General features: G+C 40.5%; 2 protein-coding genes across 8 annotated transcripts in view; one reads left to right on the top strand and one right to left on the bottom strand.

Annotated features, from left to right (window-relative positions):
• Nucleotides 1-4,872, bottom strand: part of ANGPT2 (angiopoietin 2) — a 54,602-nt gene extending 49,730 nt beyond the window's left edge. For all 7 annotated transcript variants that reach the window (XM_018567600.1, XM_018567599.1, XM_018567601.1 and 4 more), the window contains exon 1: nt 4,543-4,872. In XM_018567600.1, coding sequence (XP_018423102.1) covers nt 4,543-4,836 — 294 coding nt within the window. In that variant the 5' untranslated portion in view covers nt 4,837-4,872. The remainder of the gene's footprint in view (nt 1-4,542) is intronic.
• Nucleotides 1-24,292, top strand: part of MCPH1 (microcephalin 1) — a 238,927-nt gene that overhangs the window by 134,276 nt on the left and 80,359 nt on the right. The gene's annotated exons all lie outside the window — the stretch shown is intronic.

The following is a 24,292-nucleotide window of genomic DNA, read 5'->3' as shown; positions in this document are numbered from 1 at the left end:
ATATTTGCTAAAGGGATGCCCACCTTTGCCTGAGGCTGTTTTTCTTTTTCTTTAAAATCTTTTAATTCCTCGTTTTCAAGTGGGTCCCGGCAGCGTTCCTACCCTGCCCCCTGTAAGGGTGCCTCCATCGGCTAATGGAGGCACCCGTGCGCGCTCGTGGCTGTATGTGGCCATAGACACACACAGCCCTGTGGCCGGCCACTCCCTTTCTCTCTTTGATTGATGGCAGAAGGAGCCTATTGCTCTGGGGGAGAAAAAGGTTCTGGACGGTTTTTACCAGAATGCATTCTGGTAAAAAAACGCCCAGACCTTAATACTACATTAAGTAGGGTATACACAATTAGAATTTCAAACAAACAGGATGAATTTCTGAACATGTTTCCGACTTTCTAATTGTTGATGTGGTCAAATTGATGATCGATTTCGAACTCCGTGATGAATCAGCTGACGGATCATGTTGGAATTTTTTTCTCGTTTGAACGAAATTCTTATGCTGAATGTGGTTTTCGTTTGGGAAACTCCATTCATTGTAAAATCGAATGTTAAATGAAAATCAAACAAAATTTCAAACGACAATTGCCAGGTCTCTGATGGTATTCCCCAACGTTCAGACAGGATTTTTTTGTACGAACATTTACCGATTTTACTTGATAGGATAGATAAATAAAGCCTTCCAGAAGGGCTTACATACTTGCCTATCTTAAAGAAAATGCCACTCCAGGTTCTCTCCGGTGCTGCTTACATTACTAAAAGCCTAGGCATTAAAGCGGTAGTAAAGTGACAGTGGGAAAAAAAATAAACCCAGGAGCTTTAAGTCATAATGTGCTAGTATGCACAGCATTATTGTAGACCTGCCTGCCAAACCAATCCCCCTCCAGCACTGGGATTCTCCCTCTCCAGGGCTTCCATGTTTGGCTTTGTTTTCTTCTGGGATTTGCATCTTTATCTCTTGATTGGCCAACTGACATGAAGTAGCTTCCACACATGCACACAGGAGTTACTGCATGCCGGTTCTGTGCGCTGAGCTACGCATGCGTGGCTCAGTGTACAGAAATAATAAAAATGTTAAATGGTTGGAAGAAGCTTCTATGGCAGAAGAGACTTACAGAGTTTGTTCACACCAGCAGCGCCACATCGCACTTTCTTTTTTTGTTAGAACTTTATTGAAATGTCAAAAATTAAATTTTATTAAGTTCTATGGGCACACCGTGGTGTGATGCCATTGTTCAGTGTCTCACTGCGTGGGCTTAAAAAAAGGAATGCATGCTGTTTTTTTTTTCATTTTATTTTTTTCTGAAGTGCACACCCCCACACTGTGCTGATGTGAACTGTGCCCACCCATGACAAGGCAAATTGCTATGTCTTGGGTCCAGACTGCACTGGAAAAAACGACCAACACAGCCCAAACACATATTGTGTTAACAGGCCCACACTCTTCTGCCACAAGAAGCCCAACAATTGGCATTCAAAAAAAAAAAAACCTTTACTTGCACTTTGATTGATCTTATATCTGGTGCTCCTCTTCAGCAGAGATCATGTGATCAAATGCCTAGGCTTTTGGTCTTATGAGCAGCACCAAGCATAATATTCTCCAAAATATAAAAAAGTATTCTAGCCCTTCTATTGTTCTTTATCCATCCCAAAAAGATTAAGACAACTTTATGTAAAAGTCTGAGTTTAAGTAATCAGTATTACCAAGTTATGCATTTTTCATTCTAGTATATTGACATTTTAACAGTTCAGGATTAATAATGAGCTAATTTAAAAAATATGTAGTGTTAATTGTATTTACATATTTTACATAAACTAGTTTATTTAGTGATTTGTTACTGTTTCAGGTTAATGAAATATGGTTGTTGGGGGTTACTGTACTTTGTATGTCATCAGCACTCCATAATCCCAGCTGCACTTATGTTTAGAAAAAAGATTGCACAAAGCACTTTTAGTTTCCCGATGCAATAAAACTCATGCTTAATAGTTGATTCATGTTGCTTTAATGATCAGGAATATTTATTTTATAAATAAGGATGAAAAATGCTGCATCCGGTTGTGATCAAGCACATTCTGCAGCGTTGGAATGGTAAAGTCTTTTTTGTCTGCCGTCACCATGAGAATATTCCCTCAGTGGACCCTCGGTGAACCCTACTCCATGCATCCATGTACACGACCCTCATGTGACAATCGTAAAGATGATTTATTGTCTTGCACTCTTAGTACTGTATAGACTGTATTTTTCTTTCAGTGCTAATTAGTGTGAGACAGAGAAGGGTGACTTCACAAGAGCCACAAGGGACTTGTTTTGCATGCAGTCTGTATTGTAGGTAAATCCAGCATGCGTTTCATGGAGCGTAGAACATCAAATCAGAGACAGCTGTTTCAATGGGCTCACCTGTGGGTGGTCGTGTCCTCCCTTATTCCTTACTATGTGGGTGCAGAGTGTGACTGATTCTAGAGTCATAATAAATGTATCAGCTCCAGGAAGATTCTGTCTTCTGACAGATCACGCTAACTAGTCATACAGCTAAAATTTTAAGGGAATCTGTCATATATGAAGGAAGATCACAGTGTCGTAGAGCGTGATTAAAAGAATGCAGAACTCAGTTTGAGGGCTTGTTCACACTAAATCCGGACCAGATCTGCAGGAGTTCAGTTTTGATTTTGTTCTGGTCCGTTTTTTTTTAGACTCAAATGGGCTTTCAGGTGTAGTCCAGCGCGTTCCAGGGCCTTTGCATGCATTTTTGATGCATTTGCATGCCTTTGGGTGCGTTCACAGAGCAGAAAAAATACGTTTTCCCACATGCTCTGGAACTGAACTCTGTGGTGTGAACTAGAGCCCAAAATACCATTGGAATACAACAGATGTGTTCTGTAACTGCTCTGCTCTGCATCTGCTCCGCACTTGGTGTGAACAAGCCCTTAGTGTTTCCATTATTCCCACCCTTGCAGAATAATCATTAGTAAAAAAAATTTGTGGATTTGGCCATGTATATTTAAAGCTCCCACTCTATAGCAAAATCCTGCTTGGACCTCAGAAGCTCTTTGCACTGCTAGAGTCAGATAATGATTTAAATGTCAGCACACATAATGGCTCAGGTATTACATTATGGTATGAATCTGAACACTGACAGATTGAAAAATTGTTATTTTATTTAATTTCTCAACCAGTGCATGTCCAGGCATGCTTTTCATGGAGACAAATTTCCATTCATGACTGTTATCAAGAATACCTAGGTCCTCAGACAGAACTGAAACAATAGATTTTAGGCTGGCTTCACACCTATGTTTAAATACCACCCAAATGCACCTTGCGAGCAGTGTTAAAGCAAATGGTACAGTACGGTTTATCATGTGCTGTTGTGCATTGGCAGTCCATTCAAAATAAATAGGCTGACCTTACACAACATCATGTTAACATGCATGCAGTAACGCACCACAACACACAGGAGAAGTCTTAGAAAATGTAAGTTTATATACAGTATAGTACAGTTGCGTTTGTATTTCTTTTTTTAATCACTGAATGCATTTTGTTCATTGATTTTAACAACAAAAAAGTTTTTCTTTTTTTTTTTTTATATGGATATTGGCATTACAAGTAACACCAACTAAATATATTCTTGCTTTAACACAACTTTGCCAATTACTTCTCTAGTAAATCAGACTTCAAACTGTTTCTTTTTTGTTGTTTTATGATGAGTTAAGCAAATGCCTACATTGTCTGTTGAAGCATAATTGATTGGGCATTGGCAAGTCATCTTAGAGCTTATGCCAACCGACCCTGAATTCTAGATACCTATTCAGATTTGCTTGCTTGTGTATTTTGGAGGAGGAAGTCCCCCTTGCAGTTATGATCTTTCACATTCATCTTCTGTATACTTGAGCCTATAAGGTAGTTGTTTAACACTGTGGCTGAATTCACTCTACTGTATTAATAAGATAACTTCTGCTTGTTGCGGTTTCTGCAAATTACACCTTTCATGGAGATGGATAACAATATGCACTTAAAATGCACAAGAAAAACACAGAGGTGAGAATGTAGCCTAGTTTCACAAAGATAGACCAGGCAATGAAAAGTGGTAATGCAAGAATATACTCGATTGGAAAATTAATCGATTGATAGATCACTTGAGTGCAAAATCATTTAGGAGTTGGATAAAAATGGAACTACTTGCGGCAGACTGATCCTGTTTTTTCAATAATATGCAGCTACACATTACAAGGCTATTATATAGTATGAACGCTTCTTTTGTGCACAAAAATTGAAATGTCATTGTTCATGCATATTCATGATTAGTTGCCAGGTCCCGTCCTGCTCTCCTTTTTCTGCTTGCCCAAAACTACAATGTACACATTCACCTGTCCAACACCAACTGAGCCAAATGATTGCATTCAAGCCTAGTAAATGATTTCAGCATTCAGGCACCACATAAATGTGTTTATTATACTTTTGTAATGAAAGGCAAATTGCTGTTGGCTTTCCTACCCACTGCAGAACAAAAAACCTCTGAACTCCTTTGAATATTAACACTGAGATATAAAAATTACCTTTAGAAGCCACTGTGTGTTGTTCTCCATGATGTTCTCTAGTAGTTGAAGTCTCTGTACAGAGTCATCATAGTCCAGCGGGGCATCCCTTTGCACTGAGTTTGACACATAGGGATTAGCAGGGGCCGAGCGGCAGCTGTCCACCTCTGGCAGCAGAAAGGTATAGCTGCATGCCCCATGCTGCACCTGATATTGCTTCTTTCCTGCATTCTCCACAGCTTTACGACTTTGTGCCAGACCCACATCAAAGCTCTTGACAGCCACCAGCAGCACAGTGACAGCAGATAGCCACATCTCAATGTATTTTCTTTGTACAGATGAGCTCAGGTAACCAGAATGATCTTTAAGTATTGCTCAGAAACTGCAGGTTTCTTTCAGGACTTTCCAGATTAAAACTGCCTTGCTTTGCTTTGCTTTGAGTGAAAGATTAGTAACCTGAAGTACTTATCCTTAAACAGCAAGCAGAGGACATGTGCTCAAGCTAAGCTAGACCTCCCCTCTTTTACCATAGGGAGTGCTCAGTAAGCCCGCCTATATCCTAGATGAGCTGTGCCCCTTTCAGAGAGGGAGACATGAGGGAATAAATGTCAGGGGAAGAGCATGTGAAGCTGTCTCATACAACAGCAGCACTGCAGCTGTGACCTGGGTTCATGTGTGTCCCCTGTGCTGTGTGCTCGGGAAGCAGTCACTTCCCCTATGCTAAAGTGAATGAATGGAGAGAAACATTGGGACACTGTCATTCTGAATGGCAGAGGAGAGAGGTAGTGATTCTGTTAAAATAACATTTGAATCCATCTCTGCATCTCTGGATGTGCGTTCATCACCAATGCATACTGTTTTACAAAGTTCTCTCTACCATTCACATCAGTGCTTGCTCACTAGAATTTTTAACCTTATGTCCCTGTCACAGAATAACAGGCACACACTTTCATACCAGTATAATGTATGTTTGTTTGTTGTTGGAAGCAACTAATTCAGTGAAATCGATTAAAACCCAGAAGGAGAGAATAGAAGTTCCATGTTGGCAAAGTGCTAATGGGATTGACAGCTATGATCCTAGAGCAGACTTATTAAACAGCAGCACCAACCTCCCTTGTGCTGCCTTAGCCCCCATTTAAACCTGAGCATTTTGCATTCAACATGAAGAATCCCATCATTTTCAGTTATGTCCATTCACACCTGATTATTTTTCTGCTTGTAGCTCAAAAAAGTACATGAGCTCTTTTTTTTTTTTTTTTTCCAGGCAGAATTGCACGTTTTTGGCCCCATAGACTTCAATAGTAGAAACTGGAAAATGCTTATAACATGCTTTTTCCAGTCAATAGTTAACCTAACAACAATCTCCTCCTCCTAACTAGCTTTGCATTAGTTAAAACAAAAACTTAAGCCTTAAGACGCAACACAAAAACATGCAAACATGAAACTTCAAAATCGCCTGAAACTGCTTACATTCCAGTGTGAATGAGGACTAACTGAATGCATACAAGTCAGTCCTATAAAAGGAAGCCTATTGTGAACACAATTGTGCTTAGATGACGGTATGTGATGAATACTCCTAGTGATAGTTTTTAGTATACTAACTCCTTTTCTATCCACATTTATATGCAGAACAAGATGAAGTCATCAGGATGCAATACTTTTGTAGTGGCTTTTTAATGAAATAGTTGGAAATGTTACTTAATACAGGTGGGCCCTGATGCAGCTGCTGATATAATTGAAGGGCTACACATCATGTTCAATTAATGTATTGCTACAGAAAGTTGTCAGAGATGACAGGCATGCTGCAAGAGAATATAGGAGACGGAAACATGCTATAGGAGACTAGAGACATAGTTACATAGTATTCGAGGCTGAATAAAGACACAGGCCCATCGAGTCCAACTGTGCATTCCACAGAAAGAAGTAAGCTAGTGTAAATGAATAAACCAAACCATTTAACTACTAGAACTAGTCTAAAGAATATTTATCCTTCATTGGCTTGAGTAAGCACCAAAATGCAGGATACCGTCTGCAGGGCCCCCGAGGGCTGCAGGTTGGGCACCAGGCTTTGAAGCATCAAATCTTGAGAAAAAAAGATTCAATGTATGTGTCAAAAGTCACTTACAAGCACATAGTCATATGTACAGTATTTCTTTAAACGTACTCATTTAAAGTAAAAGAATCACATGGCAATCATATAGGGTCTAGTTGCCTGGCTGTAATGCTGACCACCTTCCTCAAATATTTTGAGGACCTATTGACACTTTTCTGTTTTACTGCAGTAAACACATGAATTTTACTGCATGTAAATGCATTTTAACTATAGTCCAAATATTTCCTGCATGTCTGATTCATATCTATGTGCTGCAGTTTAGTGTTTTTTAAAGGGAATTTATAAGGGACCATTCACACCTACACGTGTGTAACCTCAGTCACAGCTACAGGTCCTTAATTAGTGACTCAAAGTATTAGGGTCATTATGGCAGACCATTTATTCCTATAATGACAGGTTTACATAAAAGTGTTGTTAAAGCCAAAGAATTAAAGTTCTTATATACAGTAGCTACGCACATTTTGTATTGTCTTCTGATTTATTCTGTTGACAGGCTCTTCATTTCAGCATAGGATCCTCTGGGGGTTTTTGGGGCGACTGCATAACTTCCATTTCTCCATTGACACCTATCAGAAGTCCGAGCACTATGGAGCCACGCGCAGTGGTGTGCTAACTAACCCCCGTAGCACTCAGACGGTGAGGCAAGCAATCAAGGGAGCTTGTGATTCGCCCCTTTCCCCACCCATTGACTTAGATTGACATATAGCTTGCAGAGATATAAGGTTTTTAATAATTAAAAAAAGAAATGCTATTTTTATAATGAACAAACGTTTCTAAACTATGTTTCTGCTGGTCCTCCTCTGCAGTAATATGAGGAAGGAAAGACCAGCGTGCATGGGTATTTGTGAACCCAACCACTAATGCTTCATAAGAGGTAGTCCCACTGGCCAGCAACTAGGAGAGGTGTCATGTGTGCTCCCCAAGAGGAAGTGAGAAAGACCCTCCAGTAGGAAAATGGAGGGGTGCACATTTCATATAGTTAAAAAGAATCTGCAAAAGGATTAAACAAAAACAGTGAAATTACTGACTATAGTAAGTGCATATTAATATAGATTTATTTTTTAACAGGAAGGTTTAATACTATGTTAAGGTAGCATTGTAACGGAGAAATGGGCTGCATACTGCAAAATGTTTTTGGAATTATATAACTTGAAAAAATAACACTGGAGTATTGCCATTGCACTTTTAAAACAGGTAAGCTGTAGTTTGCAGACATGGCAGTGTTAAGTGTAAAAAATAAAAAAAAGCATGTACAGACGAGAAATAGAAACACTTTTGTGTTTGGCCAGGTTTATATGAATTTTATAAAGTTGAATCTATGGTGTGTCTACTGAGAATTGTTCTCTGTACTCCATGCTCTGTTACAGACCAGATGAAAAGGAATAATAAAATGTCAGATTACCTTTTTCTCAGCTCTATATACTGAACATAACAAAAAAAATCCATTGAGTTATCTGAACTGGAGAAGTCTGACTTCACTGTTGTCTGTCACCCCACCCTCTTCCCCCATCATCTCAAGCATGCATGATTCTTACCCACATGAGCTGGCTGCTGTTAAAGGTTTGTGCTTTCTAACAAGCGAGTGCACTGATGATTTACAATAAAAGAAAAAAATATCCTAAAGCAGTAAAAACAAAATGTTGTATTGCAGTAACAGTCGGCAAGAATATTTGTAAACAATTGTTCCTTCTGCTCAGAGCAGATACTTTGTAATATGGTGAGTATGAATATACTATTTACCCCTTCAGGTCCAGGGTTTAGACCGGATTTTTCAAGAAGTGGCTACCCCTGCAATGTAGGGGGCTCCAATAAAGAACATATACTTACCTAATCCTCAGTCCCTCTGGGCTGCTGCACCAGTTCCCCCAGCCTCTTCTCCCCTGGGCTCTGGCAGTCCAAAGACCGCTGGTGTCATCATGACTATTGCAGGTCCATTGACTTGCCGAAGACATGAGGATTCCAAGGGACATTCTATAGCCAGAGCCGAGAAGGTAAGCATTGACTGACACAGGGCGCAGGATCCTGTGAGTATCCTGTGAGATTTATTTGAGCCCCCTAGACAAAACGAGCATTAACCCTTGCACCAGTGCAAGGGTACGTTTTTAAATTCCCAGAGTTCTTTACGTTTTGACACGTGCCAGTTTACTCAATAACTTTTTAAACAATTTGCATGAAAAATGATTTTTTTTTTAGCTCATATGAGTGTTTCCGTTTGTTTCTTCTCTTTATTCTGATTACTGCAGGCTGAACAAAAGAAATAAGAACAGGTTCCTCCATCCACACAAAACCATAAACAAATCTCTTCTGCTGGGTTATTGTATTCTGACAGCCAGCAGCCACTGCTGTCCGAATACCTGACTAGTCACTGCAGAGTCATTGATCAGTATGATTGGTAAATCATGCGTGTTGTCTACACTTTCTTTTGGCTGTCCCGTGTCAGAGTTTTCTCAGGATCCAAAAGATGGACTAGCGTGACAACGTTGCGAGCACAAAGAGACTGGCTAGGGAAGGTACATCTGGAGCGCAGTCTTAGGTGAGTATAAAAGTTCTTAACAAGATATTTAAAATGATAAAGCTGAATTGGTGAAAAGGGAACTGGAGGGGAGGGGATGAAGGGGGATTATGTTTTGCCTGGAGACTGGCTTTAATTAATGTTGTCCATTCATTTATTGTCAGGTCGTTGGGAAGTGGTTAAGTTTTTGGACTAAAGAGGAATATACCATGCTGAACTCCAGGCAAAGTACATAATGCCAGTATGAAATGTACATATTTCAGAAGATATTTTTATAAGAAATTGGAAAAATACAGCAAGTTCAGTTGCCTTGATTTATTTTTTACATATATACCATGACCTGGAGGAATGAGAACCTTCACAGACATAAGAACCTGTTTTTGGATTCTTAAACTTGGCTCACATGACTCCTTTGTACATTAGGTGCTTTGAAAAACTGAAGAGGCAAAAAAGTGACTATGTTCAGATTACATCTCCCAGCATGCCTTGCTTTATGTTGAGGGACAGGCAGGAGTGGTAAAAAGGGTGTTGATATAGGCAGTTAATGGCCTTAGCCCATGCTTCTTTTGTTATTGCTGGTAAATCACTCAACAGTAGATAGCTGGGGGCTAATAATGTTTCCCATGTACATAAAGGACGCCAGACTTGCAACATCAGCATGAAAAGTGGTCGTCTGACTGGTGTAACTCTGATTTCTACTGTGACTTCTCAGCATTTGGACAGTTTGTGGAAATCTGTATGTATGCAAATGAATGTTGCAGGCAGCATGTTTTCACTAAGCCTGGAGTTTACCTGTACACACAGTAAGGCCAGATTCACACGGTGCTGCACTGATATGCACACAAAAAAATGTTGTGGCTTAAGGCAGCCTTTTCATTTGGACATTAAAAATTAGACCTCCCCCTCTTTTTTCCTCAATTTACTCCACCAAAATGGACAGATGCTTTACAGCTGTGTGTTGTGGTGCGCTGAAACACATGTGCGTGGAACGCTTGCAGGGTGCGTTGGAATGCCGTTCTAAGTGAGTGAGTGTGTTACCATGCTTTACCGCAACCACACAGGTCTGTACAGAGCCATACACTAATAATTTCTTTGTTCAACCTGCGGGCTGAACAAAGAGAATATAGCTGATTCCTCCAACACTTATGAGTATTGATCGAGGATCCCCTGCTGTCTTGATTGGATTCCGACAGCGTTTGCCGGCTACTATCAGAATACACGAGCAGAGCAATAAGCTCATTGGCTGCCCGCTTTGTTCTTTCAAAGATTTGAAAGACCAGCTCCTTTGATCAGCTGATCAAGGGATGACAGCCGAAAGGGTATTGACAGTTGCACCCACTGTGCAAATTTCATCCAGTTCCTCAAGAACTGGCCAAGATTTGCACAGTGTATGGCCACCTTAAGTGGGTGAATATCTTGTGTACCATACAACTGTCACAGTCAAGGCTTCCACTTCTAAAATGTTTGCCATGTGCATAAGCATACAAACTTGACCAATGCATCTGATTAACAATTACTGCAAAAAAAGCTTATTTGATGATTTAAAGTAAATCTGTCACTCGCAGGGTTAGATCTTGCTATTTTAGTGTAGGCATACAATGCCAAAGTCAAGTATACTTTTTAATTTTGTATTGCCATGGTTGAGAAAGTGACAATGTAAATCAGTTCTTTGGCATTCTTTTATATACATATTTATTAGGGATGCACCAATACCGAATATTTGGGCTAGTACTCGGAAGTTGGGCAACACGTCATGACCCGCCTTCCGGCTTCCTGATTGGCTTGGAAGTCGGCTTCACACAAGCTTCCCTGGTAATCAAAACACCTGGCTTCCTGTATATATATATATTTATATATTTATTTCAGTTGCTTATTGAATATTACTTGTTATGGAAGAACCCGGAGTGTGTTTTGTATTACATTGTATTGTTAGGGTGCACATTGCGCAATACAAACAAGCACCCTCATCTTTTCCAGTGGTAATTATCATTTCTGCTCTACTAGAGGGATATCTTCCTCAGGTAGCCAGAGAAGTTATTGCACAAACCTCTAGCATGTAAGATCTCCCTGCTCAAACTTTTCTCCACTCTAGTGAGGAGATAACATCTAAAGTACATCTGATCCTTGAGCTCACATATAGCCAGATATCTTCCAATGGATCTTTTTGGGAGAGATGGTTGTCTGTCTATGTCCAGCCCTAATTCTTACTCTGATATTTTTAATCACTTCACGTATCAGGGTGTTTAGCTATTTATGGGTGCGTAATTTATACTGGCAACATACTGTATTTTAAAGGAGAACTATGGGGTTAGGGCTTTTCCCCATAGTTCTCCTAAGGGTAACGGGAGGACACAAACTAGCGTCCTCCCGTCACCCAAAGCTCAGTATACCGCAAGCTACAGCTCGCGGTATACTGAGACACCGCTCCCGGAACGGATCCCGACAATTATGTCTGAATCCACCCAGCTGCGTGAGTGACAGCTGGCTCTGCCTATCTAGAGGCAGAGCCAGCTGTATCAGGCCCGCGCTGGAGGATCGGACAAGGGAGGGGGGAATCCAGTCCCTCACCTGTCACGACTCTCTGCCGGCACAGGATCGAGAAGTCAACGAGCGCCAGTATGTGTTCGCTCACTTCCCGATCTACTGAGCCGATCTGTGACAGTTTCATTGTCACAGGTCAGCTCAGATTATGAGGCTGAGTGAAAATCACTCGCCTCATAATTCTCCTTCAAAGCCCATTTCCAGACAAAAAGTTTAATATTGTTTTGAATAGAGCGGGTAAGAGTTAGAGCCTCTGTTTTTAAAGCCTCTATTTTTTGTTTTTTATTGCCATCCATGTCCCTTTTAGGGAGATTTCTGCTCATGTAATGGGAAATCTCTCCAGTGGGGAAGGGTTAGAACACCTGAAAATGTTTTCACCGCTATCTATGTCTTCTTGTCCCATTCATATCTGCACACTGCATTTTTTTCATACCTATCACTGAGACAAGAAGTGACAGAAACTTGTATCAATGGGTTCAAAAGGAGAAATAAAAACCTGACAAATTGTAATTTTTTGGCTTTGTCCAGAACTAAAGAAAAACCAAAGTGTACTGAAAACCTGAAATCAGTTTGGGGTATGACATATAAACTTTGATAAAAGGAAAAACTGTGGCATTACCCTGAGCCACTAATCACATAGACTTTTATTTAACAACCTTCTTTCAATCATCATTGGCATTAATATAACATTATGGGATAGCAACTCTTTTTTTTATCAGTGACTTCTAGTCTGAAGGCCTACAGGGATGGGATGGATGCCCCTGATTGTATACTACTGGGTTTCTTTTTGACATTTAGCATGTCATTGCTTAAAACTTTACGCCAAGCATCCGCAATCTGCAAAACAGGGCAAATTTGCCACACTGCCAGCCACCTAGTATCAGATTAGATGTCATCTTTATTACTTCTGCTGTTCAACATGCAGCTCTCAAGGCATCATGCATTGAATTCTTAAATCTTAGAACATTTCAGCAACAATGTGCTGATGTGTCATGGAAATGTTGACAGGTATGGGCATTGATTCCAAATAACTGTTATATATCAGTGCCAGGCCTCAGAAATACCAGTGTTACCTACAGCCACCCATTTCAGACATTCAGGTTCCAGCTATAAGTATGCAGCACATATTTAAATCTTATTGGTGGCTGTAGGGAAAACCTGATATTTCTTGTTACTGGCACTTTAATACATGAAGCCTATTTGTATTAGACCTGCTGGGTGTTTCAGAAATTGAACAGAAGACTTGCCATATGTGCAGGTTAGAATGTAACTGCTCTTACTGCAGCTCCTCTTCAATGAAAACTTGTACTCAGTAAAGACTAAATAAACTAGGTAGTGGGGGTAGATTAATGATTTTTTGCCCACATGATAAACAGTCACTATTTTCTGGGGCACACTGGTGATAAATATACAAAACTGAAATATATGTTTAGGCAGCTTATAATGCTTACAATGCAATAATGATAGTTTTGTTTTGACCAAATTCCCTTTAAATGTCTCCACCTCTAAAGCTCTGCAGTTTATTTTTTTATTTTTTAGTAAATATTAGTAAAATTAATTATCTGTTTACTCTTACAATACAATTTTAATGCAGACTTGTTAATGCTATTGAATGTCTGTGTAAGTGAAGAAGCATTATAGGTTCAGTATTTGTTGCTCTGACATCCTAGGCTGTGGATCAAACTCTTAGTAGCTCTCAATGGCTTTCACAGCCCTGACTTGTAACTACAAGCTATTTTAAGGTTTGTTATCACAGTGACTAGAGTTTGCATTTTAGAGTTTTATCTGTGTAGGGGGACTGCAGACAGGCTTTCTATTGGGAGGTCCTGGGAAAGCCATCAACCCATAAGTAGCTACAGAATACTGGATCGTAACCATCTTGTAGCATATGCCTAGTCATAACTCTCTTGTTTTTAAATCAGTAAAATATCAGTTCCTTTTGATCACTTGCTACTGAAACATGCACAAACACTTATCCATGCTTTGACATTTGGCAACTCACAAAGTGAAAGGACTCAGATGTTAGCTATTTTAACAATCAAAAGCTTGCAAAGAGAGAAATCTTTTTACATCATGTAACACATGATGTTTGCTGCTATAAAGTGCTGCAGCCAATTGTATTTTTCTTAATTTCTAAAGTGTTTTTTCTTTCGTGCCAATCTTGAGCTTTTGAAGTTGAGTATATTGCTCAGCCTCTGCAAGGTACACCTATCGATTTTCATTCAGAAATCATCCACAAATAGTCTTTCCAATGATAATCAATCAGTTGATGGGACACCAACTATTTTAATTACTGTACTTATGCCCGAATTTCCTCGATGGGTCAGGCTGGAAAAATTTTTTGAATCGTAGGAAATTTGATGGGTTAGTGACGTTTTTGTAGGAAAAGAATTGCAGCAAGAACACTGCACACCGCACAAACAAAAATTTGTTCTATTGATCGACAACATTCGGTTAGTATTCGGTTAGAGTTAGTATTGCTAACAAAACGAATAACAAAATCTACATTGGGCTGTGCATGATGGCCTATTTGAGCTAGAATCCAAAGAGAGTTCTTGGCAGCAATTAAATATCCAATCGAAAATCTATAGGTCAGCTTTAGCCTCCACTTCTGGAATGGCTGCTGGTGATTGCAGAATGCAAACTATACAGTGTAAAATGGATCTCAGTTTAACTGGTAAACTCCCCTTCTGCTTTTGCAAACTAAATTCTACTGAAGTTGTTCTTCCTGCCACTGTACTATTTTACCCACACCATGATTGGCAGTTCTCCAGCATTGCCTGTACCCCTTCCAGTCAGATATAATGTCTATTATAAGTGATGTTTGGCACAGAAAGAAATATGCATCAGGACAAAAATAGGGGAGGATGCAAGAGGCTGGGAACATCATGCTGCTACATAATTTTGGATAGAGTGAAAAGGGATTAGAACACCTGTCAGGTTTTTTTTTTGTTGTGTCCCCCATAGATACACTCGCCTGCTCAATTTGTCCTGGTGACTGTTATCACTGAAAGCAAAAGAAAATAACATTTTCTGGGGAAATCCTCCTAATAGGGACAGTAGTTCTGGTAATCCTTATATCAGCAGTGATTTCCCCCACTTTTGAGGGATTTCCTCTCACTTCCTGTTGTGTCTGTGGGGCAAGAAGTGAAGGAAAATTATCCCAATGGGACACAGATGGCAAAGAAGCACAGTTTTAGGAGAAAACCACATAAATACTACTCTTAACTCTATTGGAAATCTTTTAGATTTTGCTAAAAAAGAAAAAATGTTTGTTTGTGCACACACAGTTACCAGTTACACCATCTTAAAAATGAAAGGCATACTGTTAGTGGGTTATAAAAGTACAGAGAGCAATTAAAGCTTAGAGCTTCTAACCTTTCTCCACTCTACTAAAGATGTATTTTGTTGCTGTCTCTGTCCCCTTTGGAGACATATCCCACCAATTCCTGGTTCTCTGAGCCCCTATCTCCAGGACAAGAAGTAAGAATAACCTCTCCAGTTTGGACCACAGCCATAAAAACTTGACTGAGTTTCTAACCTTTCCTCACTCTGTCCAAAAAAAAAAAAATGGGCTTAATATATGCTTCTTAGAGGTCATGATTACTTTTAGAGATCTTGTGTTAAGTCTGTGATACAAAAGCTCCCTCTGTTCCTTTGTATCCAAATTTTCCCTTAAAAGGGAGCTACAACCTGTTATTGTGCCAGCTCTTGTGGTATTGATTTGGCTGGAAAATGACTGTCTATTTCTGGGACACTTGTACATAATGTGATAAAAACTAGTGTTTTGATGTTTCTGTTGCACATTGTGGAGAAAGAAACCAGACTCCCTCACATTTTTGTAAATATTTGATTATATAATTTCATGTGACGACACAGAAGAAATGACACTTTGCTACAATGTAGAATAGTGCGTGTACAGCTTGCATATCAGTGTACATTTGCTGTCCCCTCAAAATAATTCAACACACGGCCATTAATGTCTAAACCAATCGCAACAAAAGTGAGTACACCCCTAAGTGAAAATGTCCAAACTCTGCCCAATTAGCCATTTTCCCTCCCTGGTGTCATGTGACTCGTTCGTGTTACAAGGTCGCAGGTGTGTTAAACTTTGGTGTTTTGGTCGCTCTCACTCATACTGGTCACTGGAAGTTCAATAAGAAGGGGAGTATATCTATATATCTATACTATATAATACTATGTACTACTAATATTCTGTAGAAAGGCAGAGTTTGTATGTATTTGTGCTAGGTGTCCCAGTAACATTGCTGGCTATGCACAGTACCCATATGGGTTTGGGGTATTTAGTACTGCCAATTTGGCAGACTGTGCTTTCAGCAAATGGAGACCTATTCAGTGCTACAAATCTGCAGATTTTGTAGACATGTTTATAAAAGATCTGTAACTTTAGCTTGCACAATTTAAATTTCAAGATAACTTGGCACTGCCAACAAATAGCATCTTTAAATTGTTTCATACAGTATGTTGATTTTTGCTTCTCTCTGTTAACCTAATCTCTTATCTGTTCACTTTTATTCAGAAGTTTTGCTTTTAAAACAGGCCATGATCACACACAACCGTTTCAGTCTTCAACAAAAAAAGATTTATTTTTTTCACATACCAGCATGCTTTCGCTCCAGTATTGCTTGCAGGAGGGGAGAGATTATTGAAAACTAAAAGCAATAGATAACAGAGGCATGTACAGTTCTCGGCTTTGCAAGCCATCTTCTTACACTTGCATGTCAGAACAGATTCCGCAGCCAATACATTTATTGTAGAAGTTGATTACAGTAACTTTTTACCAGTCAATAATGCAAAGTGGAGGTTTAGAGTTTTTTTGTGGAGCATTACTTTATTATGGGACATTTATAATTATATGTGATAATCTCTGGTATTATCTACCTCTCTGTGTTTTGTCGACAATTAACGTGCCCTTAAATAGACCGAGTTTTGTCAATTTAGACCCTATTGCCAGTAAACCTCTTGTGCATGGGAAGATCAAAAATTACCTGCAGGAATGGTATCCACTTATTGAACAAGTCACATTGAAAATTGGATCCCTATGCCTAGCATGTGTGCACATCCAAATTGTGCAGATTTGTTTATGCATATGACCAAACCTAAATTGGTGTTTGGTTAGTTAGATCAATGTAAACATATACAACTACATTTAAAGAGCAATATTAGGTCCACATAAATGTAAAAATGAGTCAGTTTGTTAATATAAAAAGATAGACCTGCTGTTAATGTCAAAAAGATGTCCACCATTTCCTCTGCAGTGCTGCCTTGCTCATATCAACCTACACAGCTCCACCATCACTTCTACTGCTGATGAAGTTGACATTATGATGAAGCGCCATTGAGTCCAAGCAGCATATATGCAATATTTAGGAACACTTGACTACAAAAATGTAGCTCACCAATAAAGGAACATGTTCATTGCCACAGCATAGGTTACATTAAAAAAATGCTGCTGATATGACTTTTTTTTTCTTCTACTAAACAGTTTCATCTGGTTTTGAGATCATTGTGTGACTATACGTATTTTGAGAATGGTGGTGGAATAAAGTGTATTTAAAGGAGAACTATGAGGTGAGTGAAAATCACTCATCCTCATAGTTCGAGCTTAAGTGTGACAATGAAACTCTCACTCATCAGCTTAATAGATCGGGAAGTGAGTGAACACATATTGTCGCTCGCTCACTTCTCGATCCTCTCAGTCACGGCTCCCTGCATGGATCCTCCAGCACTGACTGGAGGAACGGACGGGGCGGGTACAGCTGTCTCCTGCCTTTAGATAGGCAGAGCCAGCTGTCATTCACACAGCTGGGTGGATCTCGACTGCATTGTGGGGATCCGTCCCGGCTGCTGCGTGTCCCAGTATACCGCAAGCTGTAGCTTGCGATATACTGAGCTTTGGGTCACGGGAGAACTATGGTGAAAAACACCCCATACTTTTAAGCCCAAGAACACAAATTGTATATATTGCAGCTTACGAGTCTAGCAGTGATGGCTGCATTAGTTTTCTCCCCCCCCCCACCCCCTTTTTTTCACCTGATAAACCTTTTGGTAATATACTTCAGCTTTTGATGCAAAAACAACTAAATGGAAGAATGAATATGTTTTTGTCAACACCATCGAAAGACTCAAAGTGTTGAGGTGAGGTTGTCTTGATTTGGTTGGGTGGTTGAAATTGCCTGAATATTGCTGTGTGTGTGTGACCAGCGTTAGGAGCGCCAGGTTAGGTGTTAGTGGGAAAGGTTAAGAGCTCACAATAGTTAAATGTTTTTAAGAGAGCGTAGAGTACTGATCGATTGTGCAAATTTGGATTATTGTGCTATCATTACTAATAAATTGCTTCGTCATTCTACACTCCACTATTCCCTAGGTTTAGCAATTGCTATAGATGAGTTATGGGGACTTTATGGGTGCTTTTCTCTCTAGCAAAAATCGCCTATCTGCAGCCAGCCAGGCTTAAGGTGCCCATACACTGGTCAAATTTCGGTCGGTTTTTAATGTTAAAATTTGCACAGTATGTGGAGCTGTCGGCTCCCTTTCTGCCGACATTCCTTGATCAACTGATTGAAGGAGCCAGCTGGAAAATGTTTGATCGATCAGAGCTGGCAGCCAATGAGCTGCACACTCTGATCGGGTATTCTGACAGGTGCCGGGGCACCTGTCGGAATACAATGTAAACCGCAGCATTCCTCGATCAACACGCTGTTTGTGTTGATGGAGGAACCCGCAGGTTGAACGGAAAAAAAAATTGTGTATGACCAGCTTTAGAGTGTGCTTTATTGCATTGTATAATTGTTTTCCAATTATGAGATTTTTACATTTCTTTTCTGAGACAGGAACCTGTGCTAAACTACCAGTATGAGACTCCCAGTACTGAAAACAACATGAAAAATCTTCAATATGCCCTAAACTACAGTACCCCCTAACTACTAACTCTACTGAACCTAAACACTTGACCTGACCTCTAATACAAGCCCTTAAAGGAGAACTATGAGGTGAGTGCTTTTCACTCATCCTCATAGTTCTAGCAGACCTGTGACAATGGGACTGTCACAGGTCGGCTCAGTAGATCGGGAAGTGAGCGAACACATACCGGCACAGAGCCGTGACCGGAGGGACTGGATTACCCCCTCGCCTGGGCGGAACGGGCAGGGGAGGGGGCGGTTACAGCTGGCTCTGCCTCGTAATAGGCAGAGCCAGCTGTCACTCACACAGCTGGGCGGATCCAGACATAATTGTCGGGATCCGCTTCAGCTGCGTCGTCTCAGTATACCGCGAGCTGCAGATCGCTGTATACTGAGCTTTGGGTGACGGGAGGACGCTAGTTTGTATCCTCCCCTTACCCTTAGGAGAACTATGGGGAAAAGCCCTAACCCCATAGTTCTCCTTTAACTCCTAGCCCCTACCATCAGCAGCTGTACCTATACATGCTTAAGCCCTTATCACTACCCCTCCTTTTTTTTTTAGTGTGAAAGGTCTCTTATTGGGTCTGGCGTTAGTTTGGTCATACACCCCAGATTCAATGCACCTGAGGAAACTCAACAGCTAACAGGTGGTCGGAATGAACTGTGGGGGCTGATTGGTTAAAACTTGAACATTAACATAATTTTTCTTGCTTGTTGGGTATTGTCAGCATTAACCAAGTGTGTAATGCCAAAGGCGGGTGTTTCACTCATCTACTCTGCTAAGGTAGAATAATGAGTGTGTGAATGCTGCTAAATCTCTTCAGTGTGTCCACTAATCTGCTAACAAGTGGGCTGGACAATCAGAGGGCAGGAGGGAGTTTTAAATGCTGGAAATTGTAGAGAACAGGAGAGTACTTCCTGTGTCGTGATTCCTTTGCAGGAGCCTGGATGATCAGCTAATGATCATGTAGGCAGCCACCAATTTGGTTGATTTTAGAACCAAAGTTTAGTTAGACAGACCAAGGCAAAATATTTGTGCAAAATGGTATCACATTTAAATTGCTGATTTATTAAGTGTGCTGTGCTCATTACAATATTGTTGTTTTTTTTTTAAACCTATGGGTTTTTACATGGGTTTGTGCTATAATACCTGCAGCAGCTGAAGTTCTGTGTCTTTTTGGTGACTCCCTGTACTTCCACCTTCCTATCTGACAGATAAGTGCCAGGCATATTAATATGTGATTAATGTGTGTTTGAATCTGCTGACACATAATCCATGTTGTGTTTATACTAGGCAGTGGCAGTGAGACTGGGTTAACTGATGAGCTGATTAAGGATAACATGGTATTTCACATGTACGTGTACATAGCAGGAGCAGTGTTTAGAGTGCTTGTCAAACCATGGGGAGAATATACAATCTCAAAATATTAGCTTGTAAGTTTAAACATTTATCAGTGTTCCTATTCAGTTAAATATCATCAGCCTAGTATGTTATGTTTGATAAATATAGCAGTACTAGATACGAATTCTAATGTTTATGCTGAATGGAAATTCTATATCTCCTAAAATATGTTCTTGACTGGGAGAAAAGCATTTCATGACATTGTTCACTTCACAATTAAAAACAAAATGTATACAAACAGCGCAAAGCCCCTAGTTCCCTTCACAATTAAAAACAAAATGTGTTCTTGTTTCATATTGGTGTGGTAGAGTATGGTATAAACTAGCATCTTTATTGTCCTTCATCCTTTAATTTCATGTTTAATTTACTAGTTTGTATTGAGTTTATAGTCCATCACAGGAGCGAGCTTGAAGAGGTGGTTACTTTACAACATACACAGGGACCATGGGGAACAAAAGTAGCCGCCCTCCAGAAGAAGGGACAGTGTCAGCACCAATTCAGAGATGATTTGAGCTTCTAAAACTGACTGATGCATAAATAAGACACATTTTTGTTAATAGTTAAGGGACTTGAATGCATTTTTAAGATTTAACTCCTGAGTTTAGTATCACTTGAAGATTGAATTGTTTTAGTCCACCATTCCTCAGATACAACCTAGAGCTAAAATACTATTCATTTATGATTTTCAAGATTTGGTATGAAGTGTTTCAACTTTACACTATATTATGCTGTCCTTTTTGCACATTCTTTTGTACAAGCCAGTGTTCGTTTATGCTGTATATTATTTGGATCTTGTTTAAGAGTCAAAGTCTCAGGTACACGGCAATGCAGGTATCCCATCACACACATAACCGGTATATCCCTTGTTGTCTCTCAGTAGGTGGCTATATCTCAAACCTGGTCTCAAAGTATCACCCTAACCGTCCCTTCCGCTCTTCACAAGACCTCTTGCTTTCCAGCTCCCTCATCAACTCCTCCCATGCTCGCCTCCAGGACTTCACTAGAGTCTCTCCCATCCTATGGAACTCTCTACCCCAACCTGTCCGTCTATCTCCCACCCTGACTGTCTTCAGGTGATCCCTTAAGACTCATCTCTTCAGGGAAGCCTATCCCACGTCAACCTAACCACCGAAATATCTCTTTCTCAAAGAATTCATCCCCACACAGCTACCTCCTCATGTATCACTTGCCCCTCCCTTTTAGATTGTAAATCCTCACGGACAGGGCCCTCTTGTCTTGAAATGTGATAGTGATGTCTTCCTTATATTGTAAAGCGCTGCGCAAACTGTTGGCACTATGTAAATCCTGTATAATAATAAGAATAATCTTCCTTTTCTAACCTTGCCTGTAGCTGTATGTACATGGGGACACGTATGAATGGAGAAAGGAAATAATGACCTCTTGCAAACAGTGGACCAACACTTTTTTTTTTAGTACAGGTTCTGAAGTTACAGGAGCTATGCTTTGTCTTTGTGATTAAGAAACCCACTACAGTAATGCCCATAAACCTACATTCATATTATGTTAACATTAAAAAAAGTGATAGGTTTCTAGACCATGATGAGCCTAAAACAGTTTTGCTTTTTATTCTGGTTGAGGGCAGTTCTGTTAAGTACAATGCATAGAAATGTATTAATTCCCAAATAGCAAAACTGTTGTCTCTATAATACTAAACAAATGCTTGCATCACCTAGCCACTATTGGATACAAAGGCACATTGTTTATTTCATTCTGTGATTTACATATTCAGAACATATAGGTCATCCACGGTTTACAAGTCTTGTAAACAGTGATAGTAAATGCCATACACACAGTGTTCCTGGAGAAAAGCACTTTGCTGTCACAAATGTAGTTTACAGTTTTCCTCTTCAGAATTAAAAAGGGCCTTCAGAACAGATACAATGCAGTCGTAGCATTATTGGACAAATGTGGGTCCTGAGGTTACACAGGTTGAGAACCACTGCTCTAGATAGTGTTTGGGCTGTATCTCTGTAGTTTGGCAGAGAGTAGTTATAATGTATATTTCTTTGTCTAAGGACACAGCACAACAGTTCTGACTCATGCTTTTGCTAACTCATTGAAAGTCTCAGGGTATTTGCATGCATAAGGCTCAATTCACAAAGCTTTAGGGCTAGTTCACACCAAATGCAGTAGTGATGCAATCCATTCCATTTTGCAGCTGCATCAAAAACACATCACAATACTTTACTATTTCTTGTGCTCTGTTCACACCAGTGGGGTCCGTTCCGATGCAGCCAGAAGAAATACTGCTTGCCCTATTTTAGCTTCATCGGATCGCGACAGAGCGCATCGGAACGCACCTGAAATCCCATTTGAAGTACCAAAAAAAAACCCAAAGCATCAATTGCTGTAATATCGCTGCAAAATGCATTGTGCCACAGCTGTGCAGATGAATGCGGTTCTCATGCAGTTCTGGTGTGAACTAGCCCTTCGGACCCAGTCACACCATATTTAGTGCATCCCAGTGCAGTTCGCGCCTGGAACGCACTGGATCGCATACATGAAGCCGGGTCACGTTCTGGGGCGGGAGGGGGCGTGTCAGTGCCATTCATGTCAATGGCATCACAGAAACGCCTGCAGTGCGATCAACTGCACCGGAGCGTGAGGTACAGGAGTGCCCTCCATTCCAGTGCAGTACGATTTGAAAAAATAGTGCATGCAGCACTATTGACATGAATGGCACCGACATGCCCTCTCCCGCCTCAGAACGGGGCACGGCTTCATGTGATCAAGTGCACTGGGACGCACTGGATATGGTGTGACTGGGCCCTTAAAGCAGAGGTTTTACAACATCACATGATTAGCCCATATATGGTACATACATTTTGTAGTCAGCACCAAAATAATCTGTTCTCTTTCCCTTGCAGAGATATCCCTTTATTCCGTTGTCATGACATCACTCGTGCATGCACAGTCTTGCTCCTATTTCTAGCACCCATGGCTGTGCGGAGAACAGCAGAGCACCTTGCCGGGATGATGTCCTCTTCAATCCACGGCAAGGCTCTCACTCTCGCTTGCACCTTTTGCCTTCCCATCACTGGGCTAGGTGAATGCCTGCTGAAGTGGTCTGTGTGTGTACCAGATTTCAGCACAATGCGCTATGAGGGCGTGTGCTGAAATATGGGCAAAAAAGGAGTAAAGCTTATAAGATCACACCGGTTGTGGCGCCATCAAAAACAAAATGAGCTGAGAAATTGTGATCTACAGTGTGGTTAATATCACTTGTTTAGTTTTGTCATTGAGGTACTGTCTTTTTCTGGTGGTGGTATGCTTGGTTTGCTTCCACTTTAATACAAGGATACGGATCTTTTTTTAGCCACTCATTGACTAAAAATAACTGACACTTTTTGAAAAAATAGGGATCCTGGTGTTTTTTTTTGCTTTGTGAATGAAACCTATAGTGTTGTAACAAAATGTAATGCTTTACTGAAAAGAGCTTTGTCAGTTCATTTGGGTCCAAGGTTATGGGTCAGTGTTGGAGAAAACAAAGTGTGATGCTGGCCATGCTTGTCTTGCGATGGTTGTAAGGTAATTAAAAAAACTTACAATCTGCCTATCTTGGACAGGCAGATCGTACTTGCGATGATCGCAAGCACGCCCCGCTGAGGTGCGGGCTTCCAATGACCGCAATGCCGAACGGGCAGTGTGCACTTGCGCACACCGGCCCGGGCGGCTTTTATCTTGCGAACAAGGCCACAATCGGATTTCCTGCGATTATCGTATGATTATCGCAAGGTGTGTGGGCACCCTGAGGGTTAATGTTTAGGGGTAGATTGCTAAAGTTTACGTGTCACGGAAAAGTGAGAGTTAATGTGGCTATGTGTGATAACAGAAAATGTAAAGCGTATCTAAACTTAAACATATAAATGTAATAAATTGCAGCTGACAAGTTCTTTGATGTGGTGCCTGGATTAGTGTTCATTTTTTCACCTGTAACACAACTCTTGTCCTAGAGTTACAATTCTCACTCAGCGTACTGTGTCGATAGAGAAGCAGTGTTGTCACTATAGGACAGGACTACACAACACCTCCCCTCTACTCCTCTCCATAAAAAAATGGGAGGGTGTGTTCTGTAGCACTGAGAGATAGCTGGGGACAATGTAACCGATAAGAGCACAGCTCAGGCGGAGAGCACAGCTGACAAGATTTATCTCAGGATCAACAGGTAATTCTTTTTTTGCACTTATCAAACAGACACAACAGAATGCAGTCAATAGTATAGTATAATGCAGGGGTGGCCAAACTCCGGCCCTCCAGCT

Source organism: Nanorana parkeri, unplaced genomic scaffold (genome assembly GCF_000935625.1).
Source record: "Nanorana parkeri isolate BGI_ZX_2015 unplaced genomic scaffold, ASM93562v1 scaffold1071, whole genome shotgun sequence".
In the NCBI taxonomy this organism is placed as follows: Eukaryota; Metazoa; Chordata; class Amphibia; order Anura; family Dicroglossidae; genus Nanorana; species Nanorana parkeri.
Note: the sequence above shows the minus strand (reverse complement) of the source record. Positions and strands in the feature narration are given on the sequence as shown.